This window comes from Parasteatoda tepidariorum, chromosome X1 (assembly GCF_043381705.1).
Source record: "Parasteatoda tepidariorum isolate YZ-2023 chromosome X1, CAS_Ptep_4.0, whole genome shotgun sequence".
In the NCBI taxonomy this organism is placed as follows: domain Eukaryota; kingdom Metazoa; phylum Arthropoda; class Arachnida; order Araneae; family Theridiidae; genus Parasteatoda; species Parasteatoda tepidariorum.
Genome location: NC_092214.1, coordinates 39,871,750 through 39,899,574, shown reverse-complemented (window position 1 = coordinate 39,899,574; position 27,825 = coordinate 39,871,750). Strand labels below are relative to the sequence as shown.

The window sequence follows — 27,825 nt, the reverse complement described above, 5'->3', positions numbered from 1 at the left end:
TGGAAAAAAATAACAAAATGTATGAATTTATGCAGAGAAAGGATATAAGAGGGCTAAGATGTTTGGTTTTTTTTTATAAAAAAGAACAAGTAAATAGATTCAATTGTTTTGAAAATAAAATATTCCATTTTGCAACTATAATTTGGAAAACATTTACTACATTGAAATTTCGAACTTGGAGGGAATATATGCAACACTTATGAATGTAAAATTATTTTTTTCTTTAACTTACATACAGAAAGTACTGTTTCTTTTGAAATATTTCTTTGGAAAGATGGTTCACATAAAATGCTTCAGAAGAACACAACTTGATTAAGCACGATATGGTTCTATTTTTTTCCTTTAGAACTAAAATATTTTTTTTTATGTTTGAATTAATGTATACCTTGAAGCTTTTAGAATATAGATATTAATTTTTATATATCAAAAGCAGCAGCATGTTTGCAAAACTCTATGACTGAAATTATTTTCCATCCCAGAGAGAAAGCATTTTCTTATTAATGCTTCAGAAAAATTTCTTTAAAATATTTTTAAAGTTACGGAATATTTTAAACTTTCACATAATACTTTTTAAGGAATAATGAAATGTCTATTCCAATTGTTTTTTTAAGTATCTGCTTATAATTTTAGTTCCCAGCAACCAAAATAAAGTGTTCAATTTTTGTGCTCTGTATGTACATTTTTATACACGCAGAAATATATGTGCTACCTTTATGAATGTTATATTATTAATTTTTTCATTCAACTTACATACAGAAAATACCATTTCTTTCAAATCATTTATTTGGAGAGATGGTTCACACAGTAAGTTTCAAGAGAACATAACTTGATCAATCACGATAAGATTCTATTTCTATTTTGAAAATAAAATATTTTTTATTGTAATGTTTGCATTGATGCCTTGCTTGAAACTTTTAGAACTGAGCTATTAATTTTATACATTAAAAACAGCAAAATGTTTATGAAACTGTACTAATTAACTAACCCACTAAGAAAACATTTCCCCACTTATGTTTTAAAACGTTTCTTTTAAGCATTTGCAAGGTTATAAAATGATTCGATAATTCAGCAGCTTAGCAAAATATTGAATTATCTGATTTGGATAATCAACAATTGCTTCCTAGAGTCAAACCATTAACCCAACATTCTTCTAATTTTATTTATCTTCTATTAGATTTCGTGAAACACAAGAAGAGGTCCTAAAATAAATCTAATTTCAACTACCCTCAAAAACAAGCAATTAATGAACTTAATTCTCATTCTGGCATTTTCATTACCAAAGCAGGTAAAGGTGGGTAAACTGCTATACTCAACAAATCTGATTACTAGAATCATGTTGAAAATATGTCGTCTTCTAACTCTAACCTTTCTCATTCTACTACTATTAAGAACAAAAGAAAATAAAAAAAATCTTTCACTTTCTCGGACTGCACTAAACGTAATGCTATTCGTTCTGTTAAAATCGTGCCTGTTTTTATGTCCTCCCTCAAGTTTACAAACCTTAACTGGTTTTTAGACTGATAGTCTTTAACACTGATACCTTGTGCTGTAAACTTACTCGCTATATAGGTAGCATCATCTCATCTCTAACTTTTAAAATATCCATGCTATAAAAAATTCCTATGATTTTGTTTTCAAACTAGCACATATTTCCTCTCTAACGAAACTATGCTTTCTCTTGGTGTTATTTTTTTTTCCTCACTAATGTCCCCATTTCTAGTGCTATTGATTGTTTAAAACTACGGAAGCAAGAATTTCACTATAATTTTATTAAAATTAAAAATATTATTTCCATTGTCAATTCCTGTGTTCAGCATACGGTTTTTAATTCAACTGTAATTTTCTACAAACAAGCTGAGGATTTAGTCATGGGCAACTTCCTCTCTCTCCCATTCTTTGTGATATATTCATGCATTATTTCGAAGAAAAAGCTTTTAAATTTTTCAAATTGTCATGATGGAAAAAATATCTGACGGCAGTCTTATTGTCTTAGTAGACTTTAGTAGAATAATGTCTTAGTAATCAGTGATACAGACTCTCAAGAGTTATTTTCTGCTGTTAACTTGGTAAACCTCAGCATTCAATTTATTTTAGTTGCATAAATTGATTCAACTTTACAGAAATTCAGATGTTCCTGTAACTAAACACGCTGATAACTTTTCACCTTTGTTTTTCGTAAACATTTTGCTATCTCTTTGCACACTCATTTTAATTCGAATCAATTTTATTTTTAGAAAATTTCTGCACTTCATACATTCATTTTTGTGTCACTTAACCTTTGCTCCGATTCCTTTTCTTTAAGCTTCGAACTTTCGCGGAAAACTTGCTGTTAACAGTGAATTTAAACCTCCTATAGTTGATTTAGCTTTTGCTAAATTCACTAGACCCAAATACCCTCATTTTCTAATTCTTACACATGAATTTGTTAAATTACCATTTTTTTCTCCCGTTTATTAAAAAATTGCTAACTTCCTTTCTCGTTTTGGCTTTAAAAGTCAATTATGGCCCTTTTAACAAACTTAAATTTAAGTCTTTTATAAGTCTTGTGAGTCTCTCCTATAAGCCCATGAGTCTCCTAACATTCAGTTTTTAAAATAGCTGAAGAATTTATCGCATGTCTTGCCAGTGCGACCTTGGCTATATTGGACAAACCAAACATGCTTTAAATTTTAGACGTGAGGTGCACGATATGTCGGTTATCAAAAAATCGATAAATCTTCAATTGTTGCACATTGTTGGAATCTTGGGCATAAATTCATTTTCAAAAATGCCAAAATTATTATCACTCCTGTCACATCAGCTTATATTGCTGCCCTAGAACGTTGCTTCATTCATATGAACCCTGATTCCCTTGTTAAGGACGTTAACGCGTGGAAAGGCATTTCACTTTGATTTGCCATCTCAGTCACAGTTGTTTTTCTCGCTCTGTTTTTTAATTTTTCATTTTTGTTGCACTTTCTGCTACAGCATTTTTTTCAGTTTTGTTTCTCACCATTTGTTTCTCCATTTTCTGTTAGCAACTTTTCGTTTTATCTCTCAAATCACTTTTGCTTCTTCTCATTTACATCTGGAAAACCTTGACAACGAGCCTCCCACTTTTGAGCACTTGAAATATGTCAATTTTCATTTCAATCTGCATATTTTTTTTAATAAAGTAATATCTTATTATATTATTAATTCAAAGCGTTATTTTAAATATGACTCAAAATTACTTTATTTCATACGAATTTAACTTCAAATTTTATAAAGAAGCATGCTATAAGCTCATTATTAAATTACACCTAAAATTTATCGTTTAAAAGTTAATGTATTGATGAGAAACTAATATATTTAATTATAAAGGAATTGGAAATCTAGATACTTCAATGCCTATGCATTAAGTCCTTTTTCTAAGGACACATTAAATAGGCATAATAAAAAGGGAATTTTACCGAATCTTTTCTTCAACCTTTATTCTTTATATAAAAAAGATAAATTCAGGAGGTTTTTTGAGAATCAATTCTTTCATAGATGAAAACTGGATTTAAAGGTTACACAATACACAGGAGAGTATTTTTTTTATTTTTTATTTTTTTTTTTTTTACAATGTTGAAATTTTCAAAAGAAACGAAAGAAAGAAAAAATAGAGAGAAATGTGCTCATGAATACACTTTTGAAAACATATGAAGTAACCATGTATCTAAACGTAGAATGTTTTCTCTTTTAAGGAATATCGGAGAATTTTTAAAGAAAACAATTTTTAGGTAATGCTTAACTATTTATTTTTATAATCTTCTCATTAATTTTTAATTTTTTATTCCGATGTTTTGTATTTATTTTAAAAGAAATTAAATTAATTTTGCAACCTTTTTAAAAAACGTCAATGTTTTCGTATTTTTTCAAAAATATTAATTATAAAAAATCTGAACAAAAATGCTTAAAAAATGATACAATGCTTAATATTGCATTGTAACGCTACGTATAAAATGCAATTTTTTTAGGCTGACATAAAATTGAAACAGATCCGAAGATGCTAATTTCATGAAATAAATAAAACTTTCATCCAAATAAAAATAAATATTTTGTAATAAACTGGCTATTTTTTATTAAATTCTCTTGTAATTAATTAAATTGAAATTAATTAATAAATTTTCTTGTAATCATGGGGTATTAAATGGATGATTGATTTTTTTAAACATTTTATGGGGATTATATTTTTTTAAACATCCCTCCAAGGAAATGACATTTTTTTAAGCATTTTATCATAATTTCAACGTTGTATATGCATCGTATAAAAGCATGATAAATAATTGTAAGATCAGAGGAAATAGAAAAATGAATAGTAAATGTACGACTTCTCAGAAATCCACTAAACTGAGTAAATTAATTGCAGATTTAATTTAGCTTACAACCAAAAAGAGACTAATTTTTTCTGTAAGCAAGAAATTTATCCTAGTGTTTAAAAATCAGCAAACAAAGATGTATATGGAAAAAAATCACCTTACATAAAGTTAGGTCATTTGTTGGTCATTTTATTGAGCATTTAGTTAGGTCAATAAAAAGTTGCACGGAGAATCCTTCTTAATCTCATTACCAAAATTCACAAAATTTTCACTGTTTGATAAAACAAATAGAGTATAAAAGTTATTATCAGCAGCAATTAATTAAAAGTTATAAATAAATTATTTTTGCTTAAAATATTTGCAGTGAACTGCATCAAAGATGTGTAAAAATAAATATAAAGTGATTTTAACAAACAAATTATGAACTTTAGTTGAACGCTCACCTACTAATTTGTAAGTAATAACATCTTGTAATTAAATAAAATATATTTTATTAAATAAGCTTCTGCATAGTTATATATAAAAAAGCAAGTTTTTCGGAGAATTCCCGGCCATGTGTTTGCTGTATAAATTAATTTGCAATAAAGAAAACAAAAAACGAAAAAAAAAATAAATAAATTAATAAATAAATTTAGTAAATAAATAAATATTCATTTTCTTCACACTCAATTTTTCTGGAGACAAAGTGAAACATTTCAATAAAAATCAGTACATTATTTATTTTAGAAATTATACCGAGTTCAAAGGTAGTTAAAAATGAACTTTTTTCTCTTATTTCCATGCCCGGCACGATAAGCTTTAGAGGATATTTGTTCTTCTGCAGCAAAAAATTTTTTCTCTTTTTTTCAAAAAAAAAAAAAAAAAAACTTTGGAAAAATTATTTAAAACGTATTGTACTATTACAAAAAAGAAAAATCAAATGATAGTGATACTTATATATCACCTTTAAATTATTTTGCCAATACACTGTAATAAATTATTGCAATAAGTAACAATTCCGGATCAAGTTATAGTATAACGTGCTAGAATTTTGGGTGTATTTTCCGTAAAATCTATTTTTACCCTAAAATCTTATACCGGAATTTTAACAGTCCAATTTTAATTACGGTGATTCAGTGATTTTGCAGTAAATATTACAGTGAAAGTTACTGTTTATCAGATTTTTTCTTCCATAAAATTTAGCGGCAAAGAGTACTGATTATCTGACCACTGACATTTTTGGCTGTAATTTTTACGCTTGTAGCCAGTAAATTAATTTTGGCTTTTTTCTTTTCAGGATCTCCCACCTACGTTTATTCGGGAGGATCAACAAGCTGGGAAGACTGGTGGACGTATGACGGAATATCAGGCAAGTTTTCATCCAACTAAAAATACTTCATGTTATTAATATTTAATTAATGTTGATTAAAATTATACTGGATGTAATGCAAAGAAATTTGTAGTTAAGAGTTAGATTTTACATGTATACAAACATTAAAATTTTCACAATGTCAGAAAATCTGAAAAATCTGAAAAAGTTTTCAGAATTTAAAATCATGAGGAGTTTTGCACATAAAAAAATCCCACAATGAACGCGTAAAGACGTAATAAACCAAGATAAGCATGTCAGATTCATGGATTCTTTTATCTGAAATATTTAGTTACAAACGCAGTTTCTTCTTCAATGTTTACTTAAATTGCATTAGAAAACTAAGCTTAAAAATGTATCAAATACATTATTTATTGAGTAATATATTCGTGGTTGAACTTAGATTGATCCTTATCTTCGAAATTGATACAATCTAGTCAATATTTACTGCTGATAAAACTATTGCGGGAATTTCAGTTTTTATATTAATAAAATTATTTTTTATGAGAAGACATGTTTGTATGACATGTTTTTATGATATATATTTATGACATGTTTAGAAATAATAACAGCAACGGAATTACAGTAACATAAAATAAATGAGAGTAGATGATTCGGAAATTATCTTGTCTGACGTTGTTAATTACGAAACTAGTTTATTCAGTGCATAATTAGAATAATTTTAATGCAGGAAATTTAAAAAATATTGATGTTATAATTATTTATATTAAAATATTTTAGTGATTGAATTTAGGTTATCTGTAATATTTTTCTTTATAAAAGTACCCTTAACCCTTTTTATCGTAAGGAAAAAAATATTGTGGAATATTTTTTATTTCTTTCGCAAAATACATTTTTAGCGGAGAATGTTTTATACCATAATCCATACAGTGATATTTAATTAATTCTAGGGTTCAGTGATTTTACAGTATATACTGCAAAAATTACTATTTATCAGATTTTTCAGCAAAATTGAATTTTGCGGTAAAAAGTACCGACTCCCTGAGTGCCGGTACTTTTTACTGTAATTTGAATAAGAATTTCTTACATTGTAGGACCTAGAAAAGGTTTAAATTAAATAATTAGAAACTGGCAGGTGGTAGTCAGTAAAGGCTTCTAAAATACGCGTACTTCAAACAAAAATATGTTAATGTTTTATTAAGTAATGAAACATGTGTTAGTATATAATGGAACATATGTACATAAAAAAACATGTATTTCTCTAAGTTTAAATCTTTTCCTTCGTTTAAATGCTAAAATTACGAAAAAATATTTTAAAAGTTGAATTTAAGTTATCTAACTTTCATCTTATATAAACTCGTAAAATGTATTTAAAATAAAACCCTAACGTAGATTCGTATTGTTATAAACTCAGATGTACCACTTCACTTCTTAAATTACAAAAATAATAAAGTTTAAGAAAAAGTATGTTTTTAATTAGCATTCTTAGTCTTATTTTTCTGACTTAAGAATCAAGTTTTCTCTTTCAAATAAAAATTGAATGTGTAAATGAACTTTTTAATCAAATGGCCGCTTCCTTTGTTTCAAGTTTTTGTTCAGTGTAATGAACTATGAGGAGCTAAGAGAAAAACTCAGGAGGATTTTTGATTTTTTTTTTCAAAAGAAGTTTTGTCGCTTTCCTTTTTACAAAGGAATGTAACTTAAACATAAAAGAAAATTTCATTAAATCATACAATTCTTTCCTTCCTTTAAATAGAGTTTTTCGCAATTTAAAAAAATATTAAAAAGATTAAAATAATGAGGATTACTATTCATTTTAAAAGTAAACTGCTTTGGAAAATAGCATATGATGTGCGATTTATGTATGCTGCATTTTAAAGCATATCAATATTTTTTCTTGGTACAAAAATAGATTTTTTATGATCAATTTTCAATAATCTACACTATTATAGAAATATCCGTTTTTTATGTATTTTTTATAATTTTTAAAGAAATAAAAAAGTTATTTTTATTTTCTTTAGTATCCAAATTTTTACTTGCTTTTTATTGTTATTTATATATTTTTTTATTCTATAAAAGAAAATAAATAATAGCTTAATAATACTATCGATCAGAATTTTCAAAATCTTTCAATATTTTATGTAATACAACTTTCTATATTACAAAAATGATCATAGTCAATGTAATAAATAAGAAACTTTTGAAAGTTTTGGTAAATAATGTTATATCGACAAAATGCTAATTTATTATATTAACTATAAAGTTGAATGAAGCTGTTATATTATAAATTTTTCATATTATTTTCAGTAAATATTGACTTTTCCAAAATGATAACTGTTATAACGCAAAAATAGAACATTTTGTTACACTTCTATGGCCAGTTTGAAACATCTCAACAGTGGGCAGAATCTAAAACTTTGTAATTTTCAAAATTTGGACATTTTAAAGGAATCTGAAAACTGTTGATATTAGGAATATTAAGCATTTCTTTTAAAGTATTTCTAAATATATTATAAACAATATATGGTTCATTTCTGTCATGAAAATTGATTTTGAGAAAATTCTGTGAAAAAAAAAACATTTTCAGACTAACATAAAATATCCATAGTTATGTTTTTACGAAAGAGTACATTGCATTTGCAAAATGCACATTGCATTTTCAATAATTAAAGTGGCTATTGGATGATGGCTGACATGCAACTTTCTAATTGCCATTTGTAAAACTTAGTCGCCCTCTGGCCGATGGTGAAGGTTTTATTATTACCCGATACTAACTGTACACATTACACAAAACTAAGCAATTTCAAATGAGAGAAATTAAATAAAAGTTAATTTATACTGTATTGTAGTTCTACAAAGTAAAAAATAAATAAATAAGAATATCAAAAAATTTGCATTTACTTACTGGTAACCCTAACAACAATCCTCAATACAAAATTATATATTTTTCCTGGACCGTTAAACAAAATCACATTAAAAATGAAACGTAAAAGCTATTGTGTTGTAAAGACGAAAATTTTTTTTCCAGTTTTTTCTGTCTACTATTAAGAGCAGTTCTGCCTCAATTTCTGATAAAATTCCTAAAAATGAGGCAATTCAGTTAAATTATAATAAATAAAAGCGAGAAAAAACCTCCTTGAAAACAATTCGAAATCTAAAGAGGAAAAGTAATAGCTGAATATAAAAAAAATCTTTGAACATATTTTTTGCGTGAACTTTCTATATTATACATTTAACGATATTAACTGTACCTATTAATGCAAAATTGAGCAATTTCAATATAAGGAAATTAAATAAAAATTAATTTATATTGTATTTGTAGTTCTACAAATTAAATAAATAAAAAAAAGAAAAGAATTTCAAAAGATTTTACGTGCTAGTTACCCTAACAACAACCTTCAATACAAAAATACCTATTTTTCCACGACAATTCCACAAAATCACATTAAAAATGAAACGGAAAAAGTGTTGTTTTGCGAAGCTGACAATTTTTTTCAGTTTTCTCTGTCTACTATTAAGAGTTATTTTGCACCAATTTTCGATGAAATTCATAAAAATGAGGCAATTTAGCGAAATTACAATAAATAAAAAAAATGAAAAATTCACCTTGAATACAATTCCAAATCTAAAGAAGAAAAGTAACCATGGAATATAAATAAATCTTTGAACACATTTGCTGCGTGAACTTTCTATATTATACATTTAACACAAAAGAGCCTCGAATCAAAAGAAAATGTTTTTGCTTGGTCGTGCTTTTGTAAAATTTTGATCCTGCTCACAATATAGTCTTTTATTGGATTGACCTTCCTTTTTACGAATTGCTCACGGCATCGGCCCATTACTATTCGCGCTGTAATGGGCTAGTTTAGAGAATGCTCTTTTACAACCCCCATCTTTACAAATTTACTCTACTTTCTCTTATTAAGTTTGGAATTGTTGCGTGAAAATTCCCCTACCGTTATTTGCTTTGAGTAGATCTCTACGTCATTTCTGGCTGACATTTTCTGTAAATTTGCATAACACAATTGAAGAAACGAGTAAAACTTTTACTTGAGCTAGTATGAACATTTTGATGTAGTCTAATCGACAATTTTAAATGGGAAGATCGGTTGAATTTGCTTCGGATGAGGGTGGAATTACTGGAAATATTCACAATTTATTTTAATATTACTTTCCGGTGAAAATTTTATTATCAAGATGGTAAAAGTCCAATGTTGTCTTAAGCCGAATTTTAATTAAAAATACTATTTTCCTATCTTTAATTAGTTTTATAGCAAAAGTGGTTTACTTTTGCGTAGAAACTTAATGTCAATATAAGTACCAGTAATACTTTTATCATTTAATTAAAGGTTATATTTGTTTAAAATCTATTCGAGCTTAAAAGGATTATTTTATGTCTGAATGATAAAAAAATTAATCCTAGCAAGTTATATATTTATTATTAAATAAGAAATTCGAATATTGATTTATAAATTTTATTAATAACTGAATTATTAAATCATTATTTGTTATAAAGTCATTTATCTGGTCTGTATTAAATTATGAATCTAATCAAGTTAATCACATGTAGTAAATTATATAATCTAATTATTTGATCTAATTATTACTTGAAAAATTATTTACATGAATTATTTAATGTATCTTCTACAATTTTTAATAAGTAAGTTTTATGAATTATTTTAAATTACTTTTAAAAATTAATTTTTAAATTAAGTATACAAACTGTTTAGAAATTCAATTAGACAGGCTATTAAAACTGAAATCAGACCCATCGAAATGCTGAAACATAAGGCTTGCTTTAAATACACATTTACATTCGAAAAGGATCAAATAATGTATGATTTGTTCATTTAATTAGATGAATAAAATTAAAGTACAACATTTCTTGTAAGATACAAATATCTAAAAGAAGTAGAAGAAAATATTTATAGTTCCATTGGAATTACAGGATGAATATTGACAAGAGAATGAGGAAGAAATGTTAATATCTCAAGAATACATTAATTAATTTGTTCAAGCCATGAGAATTGTAACTAATATTAACAGCAAAGTGTATTTAGCAGAAACTCATTTGGGATTATTTAATTATTTTCATTACAGTTAAATTTTTTAAAATTTTAATTATCTTAATTGGTAAATTTTTTATTTTTTTAATTTTTACTTTTGGTGCTCTTCTTTTTTTCTTGTCACACATTAAAAAGGGAAAAAAAAGAAAGAAAAAGCTTTTGCTTTCTTTGGCGAGAAAATTTTGAGCTTGCTTGCATATTAAACCTGCTTCAAACATTTAATTTTATTGTAGTGTAAGTTATAAATAACTTAATAAATCGTAACTTTAATCGGGGAAAAATACTAATGATTGAATTAATTAAGAGTAGGATTAAATGAATTATTATTTTTTTCACGATAGAAAACATTCCTTTTAAGAAACATAAACAATCCTTTTAAAACATGAAAGTCGCATATTGATATGATAAGATTCAGTATAAATAAAACTAGATAAGATATAATAAACAAAAATATCTAATTAGAACTATGCCTTAACTAGATGTTGCATTTTAATCAATTATCGTGCAGAAATTTAGATACCGCTTTCTTACGTGCCAAAAATTTTCGGGTTATTAAAAAAAATACCGATGGAAATTGAGTTAAATTTTTGTAAGTTAACTTACACACATTCGTAGGAAAACATGAAAATAGTTAGAAGAAGCAACAAAAAAAATTTGGATCGAAAATATTCATTCTTACTCCATTAAAAATTCTGCTAGCTCAATTTTACATGTTTTCTAACGTAAATTAATCCTAGTTTGAACAAATTCATTTTTGTTTTCTGTTAGAAATATATTAAAAATTGCAGCTATCAAAGTTATGTTAGACAACAGTTCACATCCCAAAGAAATGTAAAATGATATACTATATTCCGCTTAAAAAATAACTTAATACTTAAATTTAGAAAAAAGTACTGAAAAAAATTAAGACTATTTTTTAATCTCTCTGCTCCAAAAGCGGTTTATCTTTCAAAAAAACTATTTTTAAATATAAAGACATATTTTTGAAGAAAAAAAATTGTTTTAAAGAGAGTACTAAAATCACCGCAAAAGTAAAAAAAAAATAGTATTTGCTTTTCGAAAAGACAATGAAATACTAGGTAAGGCACTGACCTATCAATATTAAGAATTCCGGGAAATCTTCCGTAGCTACTTAAAGCCCACCAAGTTTCAGATTGAGCAAAAGGAAACTTTGCGTAATGTTGAAGATATTGCTGTAATCATGCCATTGGTCACGTAGAACTTTAACCTCCATGGCCCTCCTAGCTCATGATGGGCTGTTGAGGAAATGCTTTTACTTTTATTCGTCATTTGAAATAAACTCTAGAAGAAAACAACTCCAAGGAAACAATAAATGAGTTTTTAATTATTGATAAATGATTTTTAAGATATCTTATTTTTAATGTTAAGTACTTCAGAAATAAAGTTCCATCACCCTATACAGTTTAATGAAATAAAAAAACTACTTTTAAATGTGAAATGGATTTCAATTTACTGCTCGAAGAACATACTGCTCCTCATTCAAATATGTTTTGAATATTCATTTGCTAAATTATGAAATTTCACGTAATTTCCTTAGCAAATGTTCGATACCAAAGCGTTTAAAAAATTCAAAATCACTTTGAAAAAGTCATTTTTTTTAAATTTCACTATCGTTACTAGAACAGAAAATTATATTACTGTGATACCACAATTGGCATTACATATTTATTTTCTATCTTTTAAAATATCTTTCATTACTTAAGCTTTTTTTTTATTAATAGAATTACATTTAAAATAAATCAAAGACTTAATCTTTTAAAAACGAACATGAACATATAATATTTATCCTTCTCTTATAGATCAATGCAACGGATACTTTTTATTTCATTACTAATCCAAAATTAAAATCTATTTATAACTTTTATTCTAATTTCTAACCGCAAAAATGTTTCAGTTGCATAGTTGTAATAATTCTCATAAATTTGTTGGCGACTCGTGATGGCCAAGGTATTATTTTAAACCTAATATTGATATGCTGGTTGGCTTTGTTTTGGCTATGTTATAATTTATTAAATCGCCAATTTTGGATCTCCTAAACATGCTTCTGTGCCCGTTGGGAACAAATTACACGTACTTTTTAATTTGGCTTTTGATTAGGCAGGTTGATTTGTCTCCCACGGCCTGTCCTTATTAATATTATTATGCAAAATTGATTCAACTGAAATTCTTATGGATAATATGTATATTTGGTACCTCGAGCTCTGCAAGTATATAAAATAAAAGCTTTTTATTAATTCTGATCCAGTTCAAGTATTATATTCATCATCTTCTGTTTTCATCGCAATCTTCAATTTGTCAGTATTCTTCAACTTGGCCCACTATACAATATAAACTCCAACCACCTGAACCACCATCTCAACATAAAATGGAACCCTCTGAATATTCCTTCACCATAATTACTTTATTAATAATTTAATATAATTTGTGAAAACAATCTATTTTTTAAAGGACGCAAATTGTACAAAACTGATCAAAAAATTGTGTCTCTTTTTGAATTACCATAATAAATTGAACGCAAATAAACTATTTTAACAATAAAATATTTTACCTCGACAAATTTTAAAGCTCATTATAACAGATTTGTCATAAGAAAAAATATTTAAAAAAGCAATGGAAGAATATTAACGATTATTTATTTGCAAAATGTTTGCTCAATGCTCCTTACAATGTTGTACTCCAATTTCTTTCTACTCTTCATTCAAGAAATAATTGTATTGAAATAAGAAACTCTGATTTTTATAACAGAAAACAACGCTGTTTAAAGAATCAGCTCGTCCATTTTTTTTAAAAGTATTCAACCCCGTTGTTGTAAAACTCTTTAATTATGATATTATTCCATCATTACAAAAGTAAAACGATACTCTAAAAAATATTTTTCTCGCGATAAGTCACAAGAATAAGGTTTCTCAAAACTTTAACTTGCCTAACGAGAAAATAATATTTCTTTATTAATACTTTTATCTTATCAAAAAAAAATCATGCTAGTTTTCAGGAAACTAATCAAAAGGGTTATCATACTTTTTTTTTCAAATATGTGCTTGGCTAAAAAAAAAAGGAAGAAATTTAGAAAAGCAAGAAGATTTAAGACAATTTTCATTTATTCTCATATATTGAATTAAGAAATTTGTTTTTATTTTGAACGGCCGAATCATAAATGCAGAAAAACACGCACATACATCTTAGAAATTAAATGAGCTGTAACTAGCGTTTGTGATTTATTTCTCTTTTTTTAAATGGCTGCATTTGAATGTTCAGCTTGAAAGATTGCAATAGGATAAAATGATTTAGTGAAACAAGCGTTTTTAATGAGACAAAATTGTCTTTATCAAACGATAAGAATCTCCTTTCGAAAATATAAAAAGTAAAGTATCCTCTGACGCGTAAAACATTTTTGAGAAAGGGTGTGAAAAATTACTAAGGAAGGTTAATTATTTGGAGAAACGTTGCGTTTAATTCTTTAAGATTTTTGTCTTTCCTTACCGTCAACTTAGTTTGCCTTTGTGTGATTTATATTTATAATCTGATTCATCTAACATTTGTTTCGTAAGGAAAAGATCACATAACTTATTACTTACGTAACTGATGTTTTTTAATCCATAAATTTGTCTCCTAAATACTCAATACTTTGAAGACATTAGTTTTCATTTAAGAGCTTACTAGACGATCATTTTTTTAGTTGTTTAAGAAATAGTGATTAGGATATGACTTAAGTTTTCAGCTAAATAAATGGGAAATAATATTGATAGAAACTAATTGGAAACTTATATTTTGTCATTACCCATCGCAATATAAATCATTGCGTCTTCAACATTTTTAAATCTAGGGAAGCATTTAAGTTTTGAAAATGTATTGTAGAGCTAAGAAAATAACAGATATAAATATTTATATAAAGAAGCTCTTGGACTTAGTTTCCATTTCACAATCTCAGTTATATTATATTGTAAAATCCGTATTTTTTTCTTCTAAAAACAGTAATAATAAACTCTACACTGTTGTAACGGTTTTTCAAAGTTCTTATGGATAGTAAATTTATTAAGTTTACTACCCAGTAGAGTGGTTTTTAATTTTACGAAAATTACTGCTTAGCAGTATCATAATAAAACCATATTTTATTGGTAATTTCAACATGAGTCATTACCAAAGCGTTACGTTGAAAAAAGCTTTACTTTAAAATGATTTTGAAGCTCCCATAGAGCCAGAGAACACGGTAAATTTTACCCTATTCTGGTAGTTTTTAAAATACCTTTTTCTCAATGCAATGTAGCTTCTCACTGTAAAATCTCATCTAACCAAAAAATTTTTTTAAAAATGTAGGTAAATTGTTAAATTTATTGCAACATGTATCATAACATTGTACAAATGTGTTGGAAATCGGGTGCTAATTTTAATCATATAATCGTAATTCTTAAAATTGATTGCGCAGTATTATGGTTCATATGATGAAGATTTGTTGATTGAAATGCTGATTGCTTTATTTTCAATTGTCCATTATTCAAATTCAAAGTAACATAGGCATGCAATTGTACATTAAATATCATAAGCTGCTTTAATGAAGAATCAAATTTGATACGTAATAAAAATCTTTTACTTTTGCAAATATTGTGCATTTTTATTATATACGTGAATTTATGAAATAACAAAATTCTGAAAATGGCCTGGCTAGTGTGCTACTCAGACAAGCACCACAGGACACCTCCATCCTTCGAAAATGCAAATGTGTCACATGTACGTTAGAATATTGTTCTACAAGGAAAGTGTATTGGCTATTATTGGCTATTAAATCCATGTATTGGCTATTAATTGCTTCAATTTCATTCTAAGACTCTTTTGATCTGCCTTACGCATTCGAGTGAATTGGCAGAAAAAAAATTGAAAATAATAATGATTTTCAATGAAATGAAAGCATTTAACAACCATGTAACGGTTTTCGAATTCTATGATAATATGCGAGGCAGACGTAGGGGAAACTCTAAATTTATATTTTATTCTGATCTCAAGTCAAGGTTATTAAATAAAAAGATTACCCGAATTTATTATTTTCTTATTTATGGAGAAAAAGAAGAAGTTAAAATACGATAATAATTTAGTTTTTAAATGTTAGGAAATATGTTATGCCCATTTCAGAATGCCAGCTCAATTTGAACGGAATTATGGCTCAATGTAAAACAGTGCGGCATATTTTACTTCAGTATAATATTAAAGTTCAATGTATCGATAATATGGTTCAACGTTGAACAAATTTTTCCAAAAAGGCATAGAAATTTAAAGAAAATCCATGAAAATAATTTTAATGCAGAGAATCTATTCCGATTAATATTATACTGAGAGCACTTTGAAAGCAATGTGAAAAAATGTTCTGTGACCTCAAAAATAATTTTGTATTCTCACTAACTGAGCTTTTTAAATGAAGTAAATTTATTTTGCGCAAAAAGAATCTGACTAGAAATTAAAATTAAAGAAGCATTACAACCGTATTCTAATTCTCCTACTTTTAATATAAATGCCTTAAGCAGACATGTGATTTAAATTCAGCAAAACTCTGACCCCAGATATTACTCAAGCATTTATTAATTTTAAATAGCTAAACTGTTGGTGCTAATGTTGAAGTTATAAAAAATGCTTTTTTTTAATATCACTTACATATGATCATAAGCTGGTAGGAATTAGGGGGACCGGAAAGTAATGTCATTTCGGCGCATTAAATATTCGTTACTCTTAAAAACCAATTAATTTTTTTCGTCCAATCTCCGTTCATTTTCGATCCGGCATTGAAAGGTTGTTGCGAACGAGGGTGACTACATTATTGATTAAAAATAAAATCTTGATAACAAATATCAAATGCACCGAAACGACATTACTTTCCGGCCCCCCTGATATTATACGTATTGATTTTTTATATGTTTTTAAATAAGGGACTCATTATTCAAAAGATAGTTATATTCTCCATTTTTTTTTCACATCCATCGTATATTCTGATATCAAACATGCATATAGTATAACTAAAAATAAATATACAATGTTAATGGCTAATACTTTGTAATCAATTTCTGTTAAATTGAAAGCTATGTCATAGAAAACTTGAGATGGCTCTTTATTTTGTAATAATTAAATTTCAACAGAAATTACGTTCTGTGAAAACTGGAAAGTTTTGTTATATGACTATTCAAAAAGTACGATACAATTTCTCTTTTCAATGCATACTTCGCGGTGCTTTTGAAGCAATTTTCAAATGAAAAAAATTCCCATGTTTCAAACGTATTCTTCTAAAATGGCAAATACATTTCAGTTTTCAAGCCAAAGAAAGGACGAGAAGGGGAAAGGAGCCATTCCGTTCCACCCCCACTCAAGTATTACACATAGAATTTCTTATCCATTTTCGAAGCGAATCGAAAGAAGGATAAAAAAAAAGGGGGAAGGCGCGGACAGATAGAAGAAGGGGACTGGCTTTTTGAAATGGAAAAGAAGTATTTGTGGAGGAGATTCGTAGTGTCCGAAACAGAAACACATTTTATGATAGGCCATCGCATCTTGACCACTACGGAACAGAATTCTCTTTCATGATGTAAAACGTGACGGGGACTCTAGAATCCCGGCTTTGAATTATGCAACAAACATCGGAGACTGCCGATATTTCCGAAGTGTGAATTTAGGCTGTAGTGTTAGCCTATACCGCCGTAAACTCATAATGTAGTCAGCTGAGCTAGTAGACGATAATAGCCTGGACTGCATGAATAGCTTTAAACCCTCAGGCGTCAAAAGGGCTTCGTTGTCAATCTTACGCTTGGAATCTCCATTAAGAGCGGATACCATTGACACAATATTCTAAGGAAATCGTATGCATTACTGCGTGTACATCTCTACCTTCCCCATACTATCCTTCAATCAGAAATTGCCCGAGGATAATCAACAGTGCACAAGAGTTTGCATGATTATTACCATTGAGTAGGGTTAGTCCCTCTGCCTGAGTAAGATTGGACGAGAAATTAAGATGTGTGCGTTAGTTATTGCACTGCTAATATTTGCATAGTCCCTTTCCCGGATGAGCCTCGTTACTAATAAAGGCCGTTGTTTATTCGCGGTTTCATTATTCACTCAATTAAAGGGGTTCGGTGAAAGATGAAATATTATGCCGATGATTACGCTTGAATGAAACATTTTTCGGGGCATGCTTTAATTTGAAGACTTGATGGTAATCAACAGTTGATAGAAATTAGTATTTGCAGAACATTTCTGGTTGGTTTTGTAAATGGAAACACGAGATTATTTATGAAAATTTATTTTTCAAGTTTAAATCTATACCTTATTCTCTCTAAATTAATGAGTTTACGAGCTTGGTAAATAATATTATTTTTTTATAGAAATGATAGATTATTTAGCAAATAACTTTAAATAGTTTTGATATATAAATCAGATAAAAAATAATTTTATTCAAATTCATTTTATTACTATAGAAACTTGTTCTAACTTTACTATAATACAAGCATTAACTCGAAAGAAAGGGCCAATAAGCAATATTTATTCAATAAGTATGACTTAGTTAACATTGATTAACTCAAAGCTTTCATAACTTATTTATTCCTGTGCATTAAAAAATTAATATTTAAATTTAATCCCTGATTTTGACCCCTTGACGCAGATGGAACACCGGGGTCCCTTTTATACATATGTGTATATTAATTATAAAAGAAAACAGTCTAAGATTTACTAATAATAATATGTTAAATTATCAGACTTGTATTTGCATTGAAATATAAAATTCAAAAAAAAAAATTTTTTTAATTTTTCCATATTATTTAATTTTTTCAATAACTGATTTTGCAAATTAAAGAAATTTCAAAGTTGAATTACTGTTTCTCTTAGTTCCAAATAGTAGCAAAAAAAGGGAAATTTTCGAGAATTATTGTTTGAAAGTGAGCCAGGTTAAGAAGATTGTACTTTTAACATAGAAAAAGACACGGTGTTTCATGCTTTATTTCATATAACCATAAATTACTGAAATTCTAAGTATAATATTTTTCACTTTTAACAACTAAATTAATACAAATACTAAATCAATACATCAAAATGAAAGAAAAGTATGAAAAATGAGTTAAGTAAAAGTTCTGGGTGAGGGTATGAAATTTCAGCTTAAAAAGATATTAGCCAGGTTCAAATTTTCCCTCGCCTGCCATTTTAAAGAAAAATGTAAACTATTTTTTTAAAAAAAAATTTACTTGCATTTACATTACATTTTGGTTACTTTACATTTTGGTTTCGTTTTAAAACCATAACAGAATGTAGAAACTGAAAAATTGAATCATATTTATTGCAGAGTAATAATAATAATAACTTAAACTAAGGTTGCCATGAAGTTTCAATGATTCCACTACTACCGACATAGCATTAAAAGTCATAGAAGAAGAAAAATATTAGGAAATTTAAATATCAGATACATTTCCGTGCTTCAAACACTTTGTGTTTGTATACTGTTGTTTTTCGAAACTGAAATGCCATTTGTAAATACCTGCCCTATGGAGAAACTCCGTAAGATCAGTTTATTAATATACTGATTAAATTATCTCATGTCTCAAATATTACACTATTCCCATAGGTTGTCTTCAGTCTATTAAAACCACCCCGACTTGAAGCGGGTAAAATTAAACTCTTAATTTCCGGAAAAATATGGTATTTCGATTTTTAAAAAAAATAATGCTTCACAAAACATAACTTACAAGCAAGCCTTAAATGTTCGGCCATCAAAGACTAGTTTATAAGTGAAGGTTTTGTGCTCCGTTTGAAGTTAGTTAAAATTATCTTATTGTTTTAGAGGATTGTGTTATTACGATAACGCAATCCTCTAAACAATACGAGGATTGTGCTTTACGATAATAAATTTTTCAAGCACAATAAACTTTAATAATAATATTTTTTATAAGGAGAAAATCTTTCGTTGAAATGGTGGTTGTACGATTTAGGGTTTCATACACTTCAGGATATGAAGAAAAATACATAGATAACACACAATTGATTCAATTATTTTTAATATCCTCGTGATTTTTGATTTATGTCCCCTATGATTTAAAAAATGTTTCAGAAACTAGTTTCAGACAATTAGTTTCATTACAATTTCTTATTATTTGAAAAAAAATCGTTTATCATTGTTCTGAAAATTGCATTCAATAACATCACCCATCCAGCTATTTTAAACAATAAAAATAAAAATAACTTATTGATTTAGAGTTAATGCTAATGCACAAATCTAAACAAAAGAAGAGTAAATAAAAGAAAATAGCCCGATGGGGAGGGGGCAAAACAAACGAAATGCAAAAGGTGATTCAAGTGCAAATTCACAAAGAAACTAAGTTATATGTAGGTGCGTGCTGTAGTCACACTCGTGGAGTCTAAAAACTGCAAACGCCGCAAAAACTTTTTATCAATACTTTCTTTCGTATAAGTGGGGATGCATAATGGACTGCGAAAAAAAAGAAGAAAGGAGTGGAAAAAGAGCATTCAGGAAAGGAAAAAAGAGAAAGAAACAAGTCCCCCCCCCACGAGTTCCTATTTTTTTTCCAAAATAAAGGAATGTGTAAAAAGAAATGTCTACATATCGGGAGTATTGAAAATAAACTAAGGGAGAAAGGTTCCATTTTTCACAGAGCAAATTCTTAAAGCTGTATTCATTGTTTTTAACACTTATACTAATGTTTGAGTTTCAAATATTTTAATAATTTAAAACATATTTGTCCGTATGGAAAAAAGGCGTTGTCTTCGTTGAAAAGGAAGGTTAACTCTAATTTTCACGTGCATCATAAAAGTGCTATTCACCAATGGCATCAGCTAATATATTGCCAGAAAAGTCCTATTACCAAATAACCGTAATATTTGGTATCTTAAGCCCTTCAAATTACCAAACTGGTAAATAACTGTTCAAATTCACGACGTGCTTATTAAGATGTTAAAGTTTTCTCTCAATTTAAACCATAATATTGCTGCATATTAATCAAGATAAGGAATTAAAATAGCATCTAAGATAGCAGAGTCTGGTTCATTATAATGTCAGCAACAACGTCTATCACAAAGCCCAAACACGTTATTGAATAAATAGCAAATAAACCATGAAACAATGTTTAATTTAACTATGCCAGTTAACGTGCTCTGAGGTTCGCATTATGCTTGCATAAACAACGACTTTAATTCAAGATTGAATCTGCTTTTACAAAACAAGACTAGAAAAACTTTTTGAAATCAAAGTGAATTATAATTTGCAAATCAAGAGTAGGAAGCATCTTCTGAAGGATTAATTTAGATTTTATGATCATGACTGAAACAAAGTTTATTTGCACAAACTTTTATATATATTCTTTAACACTTTAAAAGGGAAGGTAGACCCGATCATTAAGTTTTCAAAGAAAACAATATGTAGCATTTGAGATCTATGACAAAGCTAGAATGAAATAAAAAGCAAAAACAAGGTTCACAGTACCTGTAAATAAAAGCTAACATATGCGATATTATTGTAAAGGTATTTGAACACCTTTATTCAATATTTAAGGGAACAAGCTTTGATACTAATATTTTTACTTAAATTTAAAAATTAATAATCTGTTAGCCCATCTATGCCAATTAAACAAAAACGAAAATACAATGTTTGCTGCAAGGTTGCCTACTATCTGAGTGCGATTTAACATAGCGATGTTTTCAGGCTGTTGCAAGTCTTAGCGCCATACTTCAAAGTATTTAAAAGTGTGATAAATGTTCATGTTCAATGTTCACGTTCAATGTTCACGTTCAATGTTCACGTTCAATGTTCACGTTCAATGTTTACATTCAATATTCACGTTCAATGTTCACGTTCAATGTTCATGTTCAATGTTCATGTTCAATGTTCATGTTCAATGTTCAAGTTCAATGTTCAAGTTCAATGTTCATGTTCAATGTTCATGTTCAATGTTCATGTTCAATGTTCATGTTCAATGTTCATGCTCAATGTTCATGTTCATTGTTCATGTTCAATGTTCAGGTTCATGTTAGATGTTCATACTGAAGGGATTACTCTATATTTTAACAAATGAAAAATTTATTTTTCAATAGTATATTTTTCTTAACTTGGAATCAATAGCTGAACTTGAATTGAATTTTTCAGAATTGATTTTGATTTCAATTTCCATAGCTGAAATTAGTTTTAAGCAAAATAATTTAAGTCAATTACTCGTAGAATATTTCCACAATAATTTTGTGAACATATTCATCTGCAGTTTTGCCTGATATCTTTGACAAACATTTACGATATGCAATTCAAATCGTGTTCAAATTACTGCAATCTTCTGAATAAAATATAGATCATGAATTATAATTTTCAAAAGAATGTGTGATAAGGTTGAAATCTCTTTTAAGTACTACTTAGTTAATTAAGAGTTAATATTAACAATATTAATAATTATATTTAATAAGAAACTATTAAACAAGCATTTGGAAGAAAGATTAATTAAAATCTATCTAATTAGTATAATAATATGTCACATAATAGATAAAATTATAAAATATGTAAATACTTCCTAAATAATTTGAATTCATTTAAATGCTTTTGATTAAATTCATTTAAATTCATTAAACCCATTTTACTGAACCTGAACATTAAGACATTATTCTAAACAATAAACCTATAGCTTGATTTAAATTGTCCATAATTGAAAATTAACTTTAATATTAGTTTGAGTAAGTTGCTGAGGTGTTCACAGCATATTTCCACAAATATTTACTGTTATTATTATTATACACATTCCCTTTCAATCTCATTGGATAAGTTCTACGATTTTTTCTTGTCAGATAAAACAATTTTCTCATCTTTTTTATTCATAAATTCCGATTTAGTATATTAAATAGTGATTGTGCTATTTAATCATGATCAATATTGATAACTATCATGGGCAGCTATTCTGTTTGCCACAAAAATTACTTTTCAAATGTCAAATCTTAATTTTTTCTTTAAAAGTTCATAAAAACCAAAAGGAGCCATTTTATAGCTGTCTTTGGGGTCTAAATGAACGTGGAGAAATTTCTTTTAAATTTACCGCACTGTAAGGTAATGATAGAAAAAACAACATAAATATGGTTAATAAAAACGAAGTTGTTGAAAACGGTAGTTGAACCATTCATTTGGTAATTTTTCTATTTATGGTTACCTTTTACCGGAAAGTCTGGTTTTAAAAATTATAGTTCTTATTTCTATTTTTATAATAGACATATAGTTAAATGTGCAAAATTGATAATTAAATTTAACGGAATAAATGGTTTCAATGCCATTCTCTAAAGTGTCATGATGTAATTACCAAATTTTATCGCACGTTTACTATCCAGCAGTGCTTTTTTCGAAATTTACCATATTTACTACTGACGAGTCTGATAATAAAACCATACTTTATTGTTATTTTTACCAGAATCCTTACCAAAGTACTTCGATAAAAATTATGGAGCTTTTTGGTGTCCCTATTGAGCCGGAAACACGGTAAATTTTACTATATTCTGGTAGTTTTGACAAAATTTTTTTCCCTAATACACGAAACATTTCTGCACACAAAACATTAACTTTTACAAATAAATTTTTAGAAAGTTATATTTATGTACTAATTGTATAATAATATATTGTTCATATAATAATGAACAATACATTTTGTAGGTTTTATATCGGGAAAAAGAAATATACATTAATATCTAATAAAATGACTAAATATATTACTAAATACATCATTTTACATGTAGAAAACCAACTTTCGATTACAGGTTACAGAACTTAGGCTCAAAGAAATACTAACAAAACCCCGAAAATTCTGTCTTTGACCCAATTTTAATATATTTATTTAGTTATTTATATTTTAGTTTTTTACAATAAGTTGAACAAAGATGGGAGGTATTTGAATTCTTGCCTAAACTTAGCCTTGACANCAGAACTTAGGCTCAAAAAAATACTAACAAAACCCCCAAAATTCTGTCTTTGACCCAATTTTAATATATTTATTTAGTTATTTATATTTTAGTTTTTTACAATAAGTTGAACAAAGATGGGAGGTATTTGAATTCTTGCCTAAACTTAGCCTTGACAATAAGATATTGCATTTCTTTTCAGTAACACAGTATATACTTCCAGCTAGTCAAAAAGAGCAATCGTTTTCTACATTAGTAGTTTTATTTCTTAGATTCTTTACAACTCAAATGTTAAAGTTAAAATTGTTGCTTTCAGTATCACAAAAAAAGTAGCCACGGTCTTTTGCATTTTTTAACTTTTTCATTTTCTTCAGGGAATAGAAGAAATGGGAGAAGCTACTATTAGATATTTTTAGAATTTCTTATATATAGCATGTTGTAAGATAAAGAAATTTGCATAACATATTCATCTCTTAGCAAATGTTTTGCTGTGTTTGTGATTAATTTATACTTTTGAAAAATTCCTATGCTTGTTAAGAAGCAAAGCAAATGTATTTTTCAAACTATCTTTTTATACTTTTTTAATTTTTTTTTAATGAAAGGGTACAAAATGTATGTATTTGTTTCAACTAAAAAACTTGTTTATATCTGCCAAAGTTTTATGCTTGTAAGAGTATTGCAAAATATTTAAAAAACAATGTGTTTTATTTTAGAGTTTTGAAATGTTTTTATTCCGCTTTAATTCATCGTCTGTCTGCTGCTAGCATGCGACAGCGATAAAAGTACCAATATTCAGGGATATGCTTCCTATTTTCAACTATTTATTACAATGCAAAATATTTTACTCATCAAAACTATAAATTTCAGATTGATATAGCTTTTTATTTTTGCAAATATGCTGCTCTAAAAAGTCGCAAGAGACAGTTTTTACATATGAATCAATGAAAGCTCAAGTAACTTTATCATATTACATCAACAAGTGAAATCAATTAGAACATTTAATTAATTAAATAATATAATTAAATAATATTAATTAAATAATTAGTGAAAAGTATTATATAGTGGATGAAATTTTAAAAAGAATAATATAAATAAATTATTAGACATAATCTTTTCTGAACTTCATATCATAAAAAAATATTTCAAATTTGCTTTTTCTATTCTGATTCAGCTGATTTCACTAAAAATCTACTCTTTTAATCCTATTTATTATTTTAACAATGCTTAAACAACAATAATTTAGTTAATGACCATCATTAAAATTTACTTTCCCTTTCTGCTTTATTAACGACTATTTACCGCTCAAAACACATCATTGTTCTATTTATAATTAACTAATCTGAATAAGAAGGATAATTAATGAACGAAATTTTGGGTAAATAGTTTTAATCCTTGGCAATTAAGAAACATAATTTCATATGACTTCTGAATCATAATCATTTAAATCCATTGGGAATGTTGTTGTATAATAAAATACCATAAAAATAGTTCTTCATTTATTTTCCTAATTACAGCCCATTATGACGCCATTACAAAACATGGTTATTGATAAAATGCAATTACATCCCTTGACTGAGTATTGCTGTACGCAAAATTTTGGAATATTTCGCCAATCAATATGTTTGAACTAATGGAAAAACACAATTTTTGTATTTTTATGATGCATAATACAATTAAGTTTTTTGAAGTGCGTTTTAAAATATTGTTCAATTATTGACCAACTAATTACATATTTTCTTATCATAATTATTTCTCAACACTTTTGTTCTTCGTTGTTTTGCTTCTAATTAAATGTAGCAACTTTATTCAAGTACTACTTACACAATGTATAAAATAAGCAACATAATTTCTATGTATTAAGAAGTATATATCAAAATATTATCATTTAAAACACCTATGGATTTAACTCCTTATTTTGAGTTCGAGGAAAACTTAAAAGTAAATAAGTTGTTGGATTTAAAGATTTGCATAGAACATTATCATGGGATTTAAAATGCAATTGAAAAGGATGACATATAGCATCTCCAAAGAAGAGAAAGAGTGATTTCCTGTTAAACTGGAATTAAAATAAAAAATAATAAACTTTTGTAGAAAAACAAAATTTCTGTGAATAGATCAAGCATTTAATTTGAACATAATTTACAATGCAAAATAAAATTTTAAAGTCACGCAGAAACAAAAAAATATAATAAAGTAACAACTATAAGACATCAAATCATATTATTTTAAGCAAATAATCTTTCGGTTATAATTAAAAAAAGGCAAGGGAAAAATTATTTTTAATAATGCACTGTTATAAATTTATACACATTCACTAAAATTGAAAGGAATCTTATATATTTCTTATGTACACAGTGTGCATTGTTGCTGAAAACTAAGTGAGATAATAAAGAGAAAATTAAAAAAAATTAAACGGAATATTAATAAATTGGAATAAGCAAAAATAAAGATTAAGATAAAGTGTAAAGTAAGATGAAGAATATGACATAATAATTAAAATGTCAAGAAATATATTTCAATTGAGATAATAAATGCGTGAATAGCATTATTGCCATAGTATTACAGCTAGATAACTCAATATTTTTAATTTTGAGTTACATATACATTTTTAACATTTAAGTTATTTCTTATTTCTTATAGTTAGTTGTAGTTTTGTAATGGGAACCGTACGTAGAAACTATTATTGGGAGTCAGAACTTGACAATTTTTAACACAAGACAAAAGTTTAATCAAAAATATCAATTTTTAATCACGATTTTCCTTAACTATCAAGTTATAATGCAACCTGAGTATGTATGCTAGGCATAAGAAAACAATTTCATTTTTATTTAAAGAGATATGTGATGAAAATAACAATATAATGCTATATTACAATGAAATATTTTCCCTATAACTATCTTGAACAAATAAAAGCGAAATGAAACATATTCAAACGAAATATCAAATTGTAGACGTTGTAAGCATCTTAAAAGGATGATAAAATCCTCATTCAGAATACATCTCTAATAATTCTTTCATCAGAGAAGCTTTTTATAATTTTTTATTTTTATTTAATGAATCTGAGAGCTTACATTGTATATAAAGAGATTGTGACTGAGATCAGCGAAAAAATATCCGGCAAATTCATTCTCGAGATTTCGAGCAATTCTCTAAATGCCAATTCCTTTCCAAAAAAGAAGTACCAAAGCAAATATGAGAGCTATCGAAGTAAAAAAGAATAATATAAGAAAAAACATGGAAGGTAATTTGAGGTTCGGAAACTGTTCTGTCCACAGAAAAAGTAAATTCAAGAGAACTGAAATGTTGTATATATATGAAGAAAATCTATCATACCTTGTGGTCTGAAGAGATCCCTTTTTTCATGAAATTTTTAGCTTATCTCCTTTTCCTAAAGCAAAGAATGTGTTTTAGACATTTATGAGATATTGTAATTCTTGTCTATAATAGATTTTTCCAAGTTGTAGTAACACTCGAATTCGATGTATATTAAAAATGGAAAAAAAGTTAAAAGTCCATAAACTACTTTGTAAGGATATACGCATAATTTTAAAAGATGATGTTTATAAAAAAAAAAAAACAACTTTATGGTTGTATGTATGTTTTTAAATTACGAATGATTGTGCTAGTGGTTTTTCAAGGGATATATATATATATATATAGGGCCCACTTAAGGAGTATTGCTTATATTTCTGTATAATACTGATTAATAATCAACATTTTTGTATGTTTCCATTGTTTTATCATCTAATTAAATAATGCAAGAAGAATAAACCAAAAAAAGAATAGTTAAACTTAAAAAAATGGAAATTTGAAAAAACATGTTTTTCAGCTCTTTTCAAAATGTGTCGGGTAGCCCCGCTCAGTTACAAAAATTGTGTTTTTTGGCTATTTTTTCAGGTGTAAATGAGAATGACCAATGTATTGACGATAGATAAACCTCATTTATCATTTTTATCACAAAATTATTTTATTTATTACAGATTTATATTCTTTCAGTGAATTCTATCATTTAATAACAACAAATGTCATACTTTTTATCATTATTAATGTATATTAATATATTATAATATTAATATATATTTATATTAAATATTTAACGAAAATAATTTAATTTAAGTAACAATAATTAATAACAATAGTTGTTTTTCAATATAAACTTATTTGGTTGATCTCTTCTTATAAACTTAATATAAAATACTTCTTATAA

The 27,825-nt window shown here is 27.1% G+C and overlaps 1 protein-coding gene across 2 annotated transcripts in view; it reads left to right on the top strand.

Moving 5' to 3' along the window:
• LOC107451042 (carbonic anhydrase-related protein 10-like) overlaps window positions 1–27,825 on the top strand; it is a 277,509-nt gene that overhangs the window by 87,190 nt on the left and 162,494 nt on the right. For both annotated transcript variants that reach the window (XM_071187499.1, XM_071187498.1), the window contains exon 3: window positions 5,599–5,670. In XM_071187499.1, coding sequence (XP_071043600.1) covers window positions 5,599–5,670 — 72 coding nt within the window. The remainder of the gene's footprint in view (window positions 1–5,598; window positions 5,671–27,825) is intronic.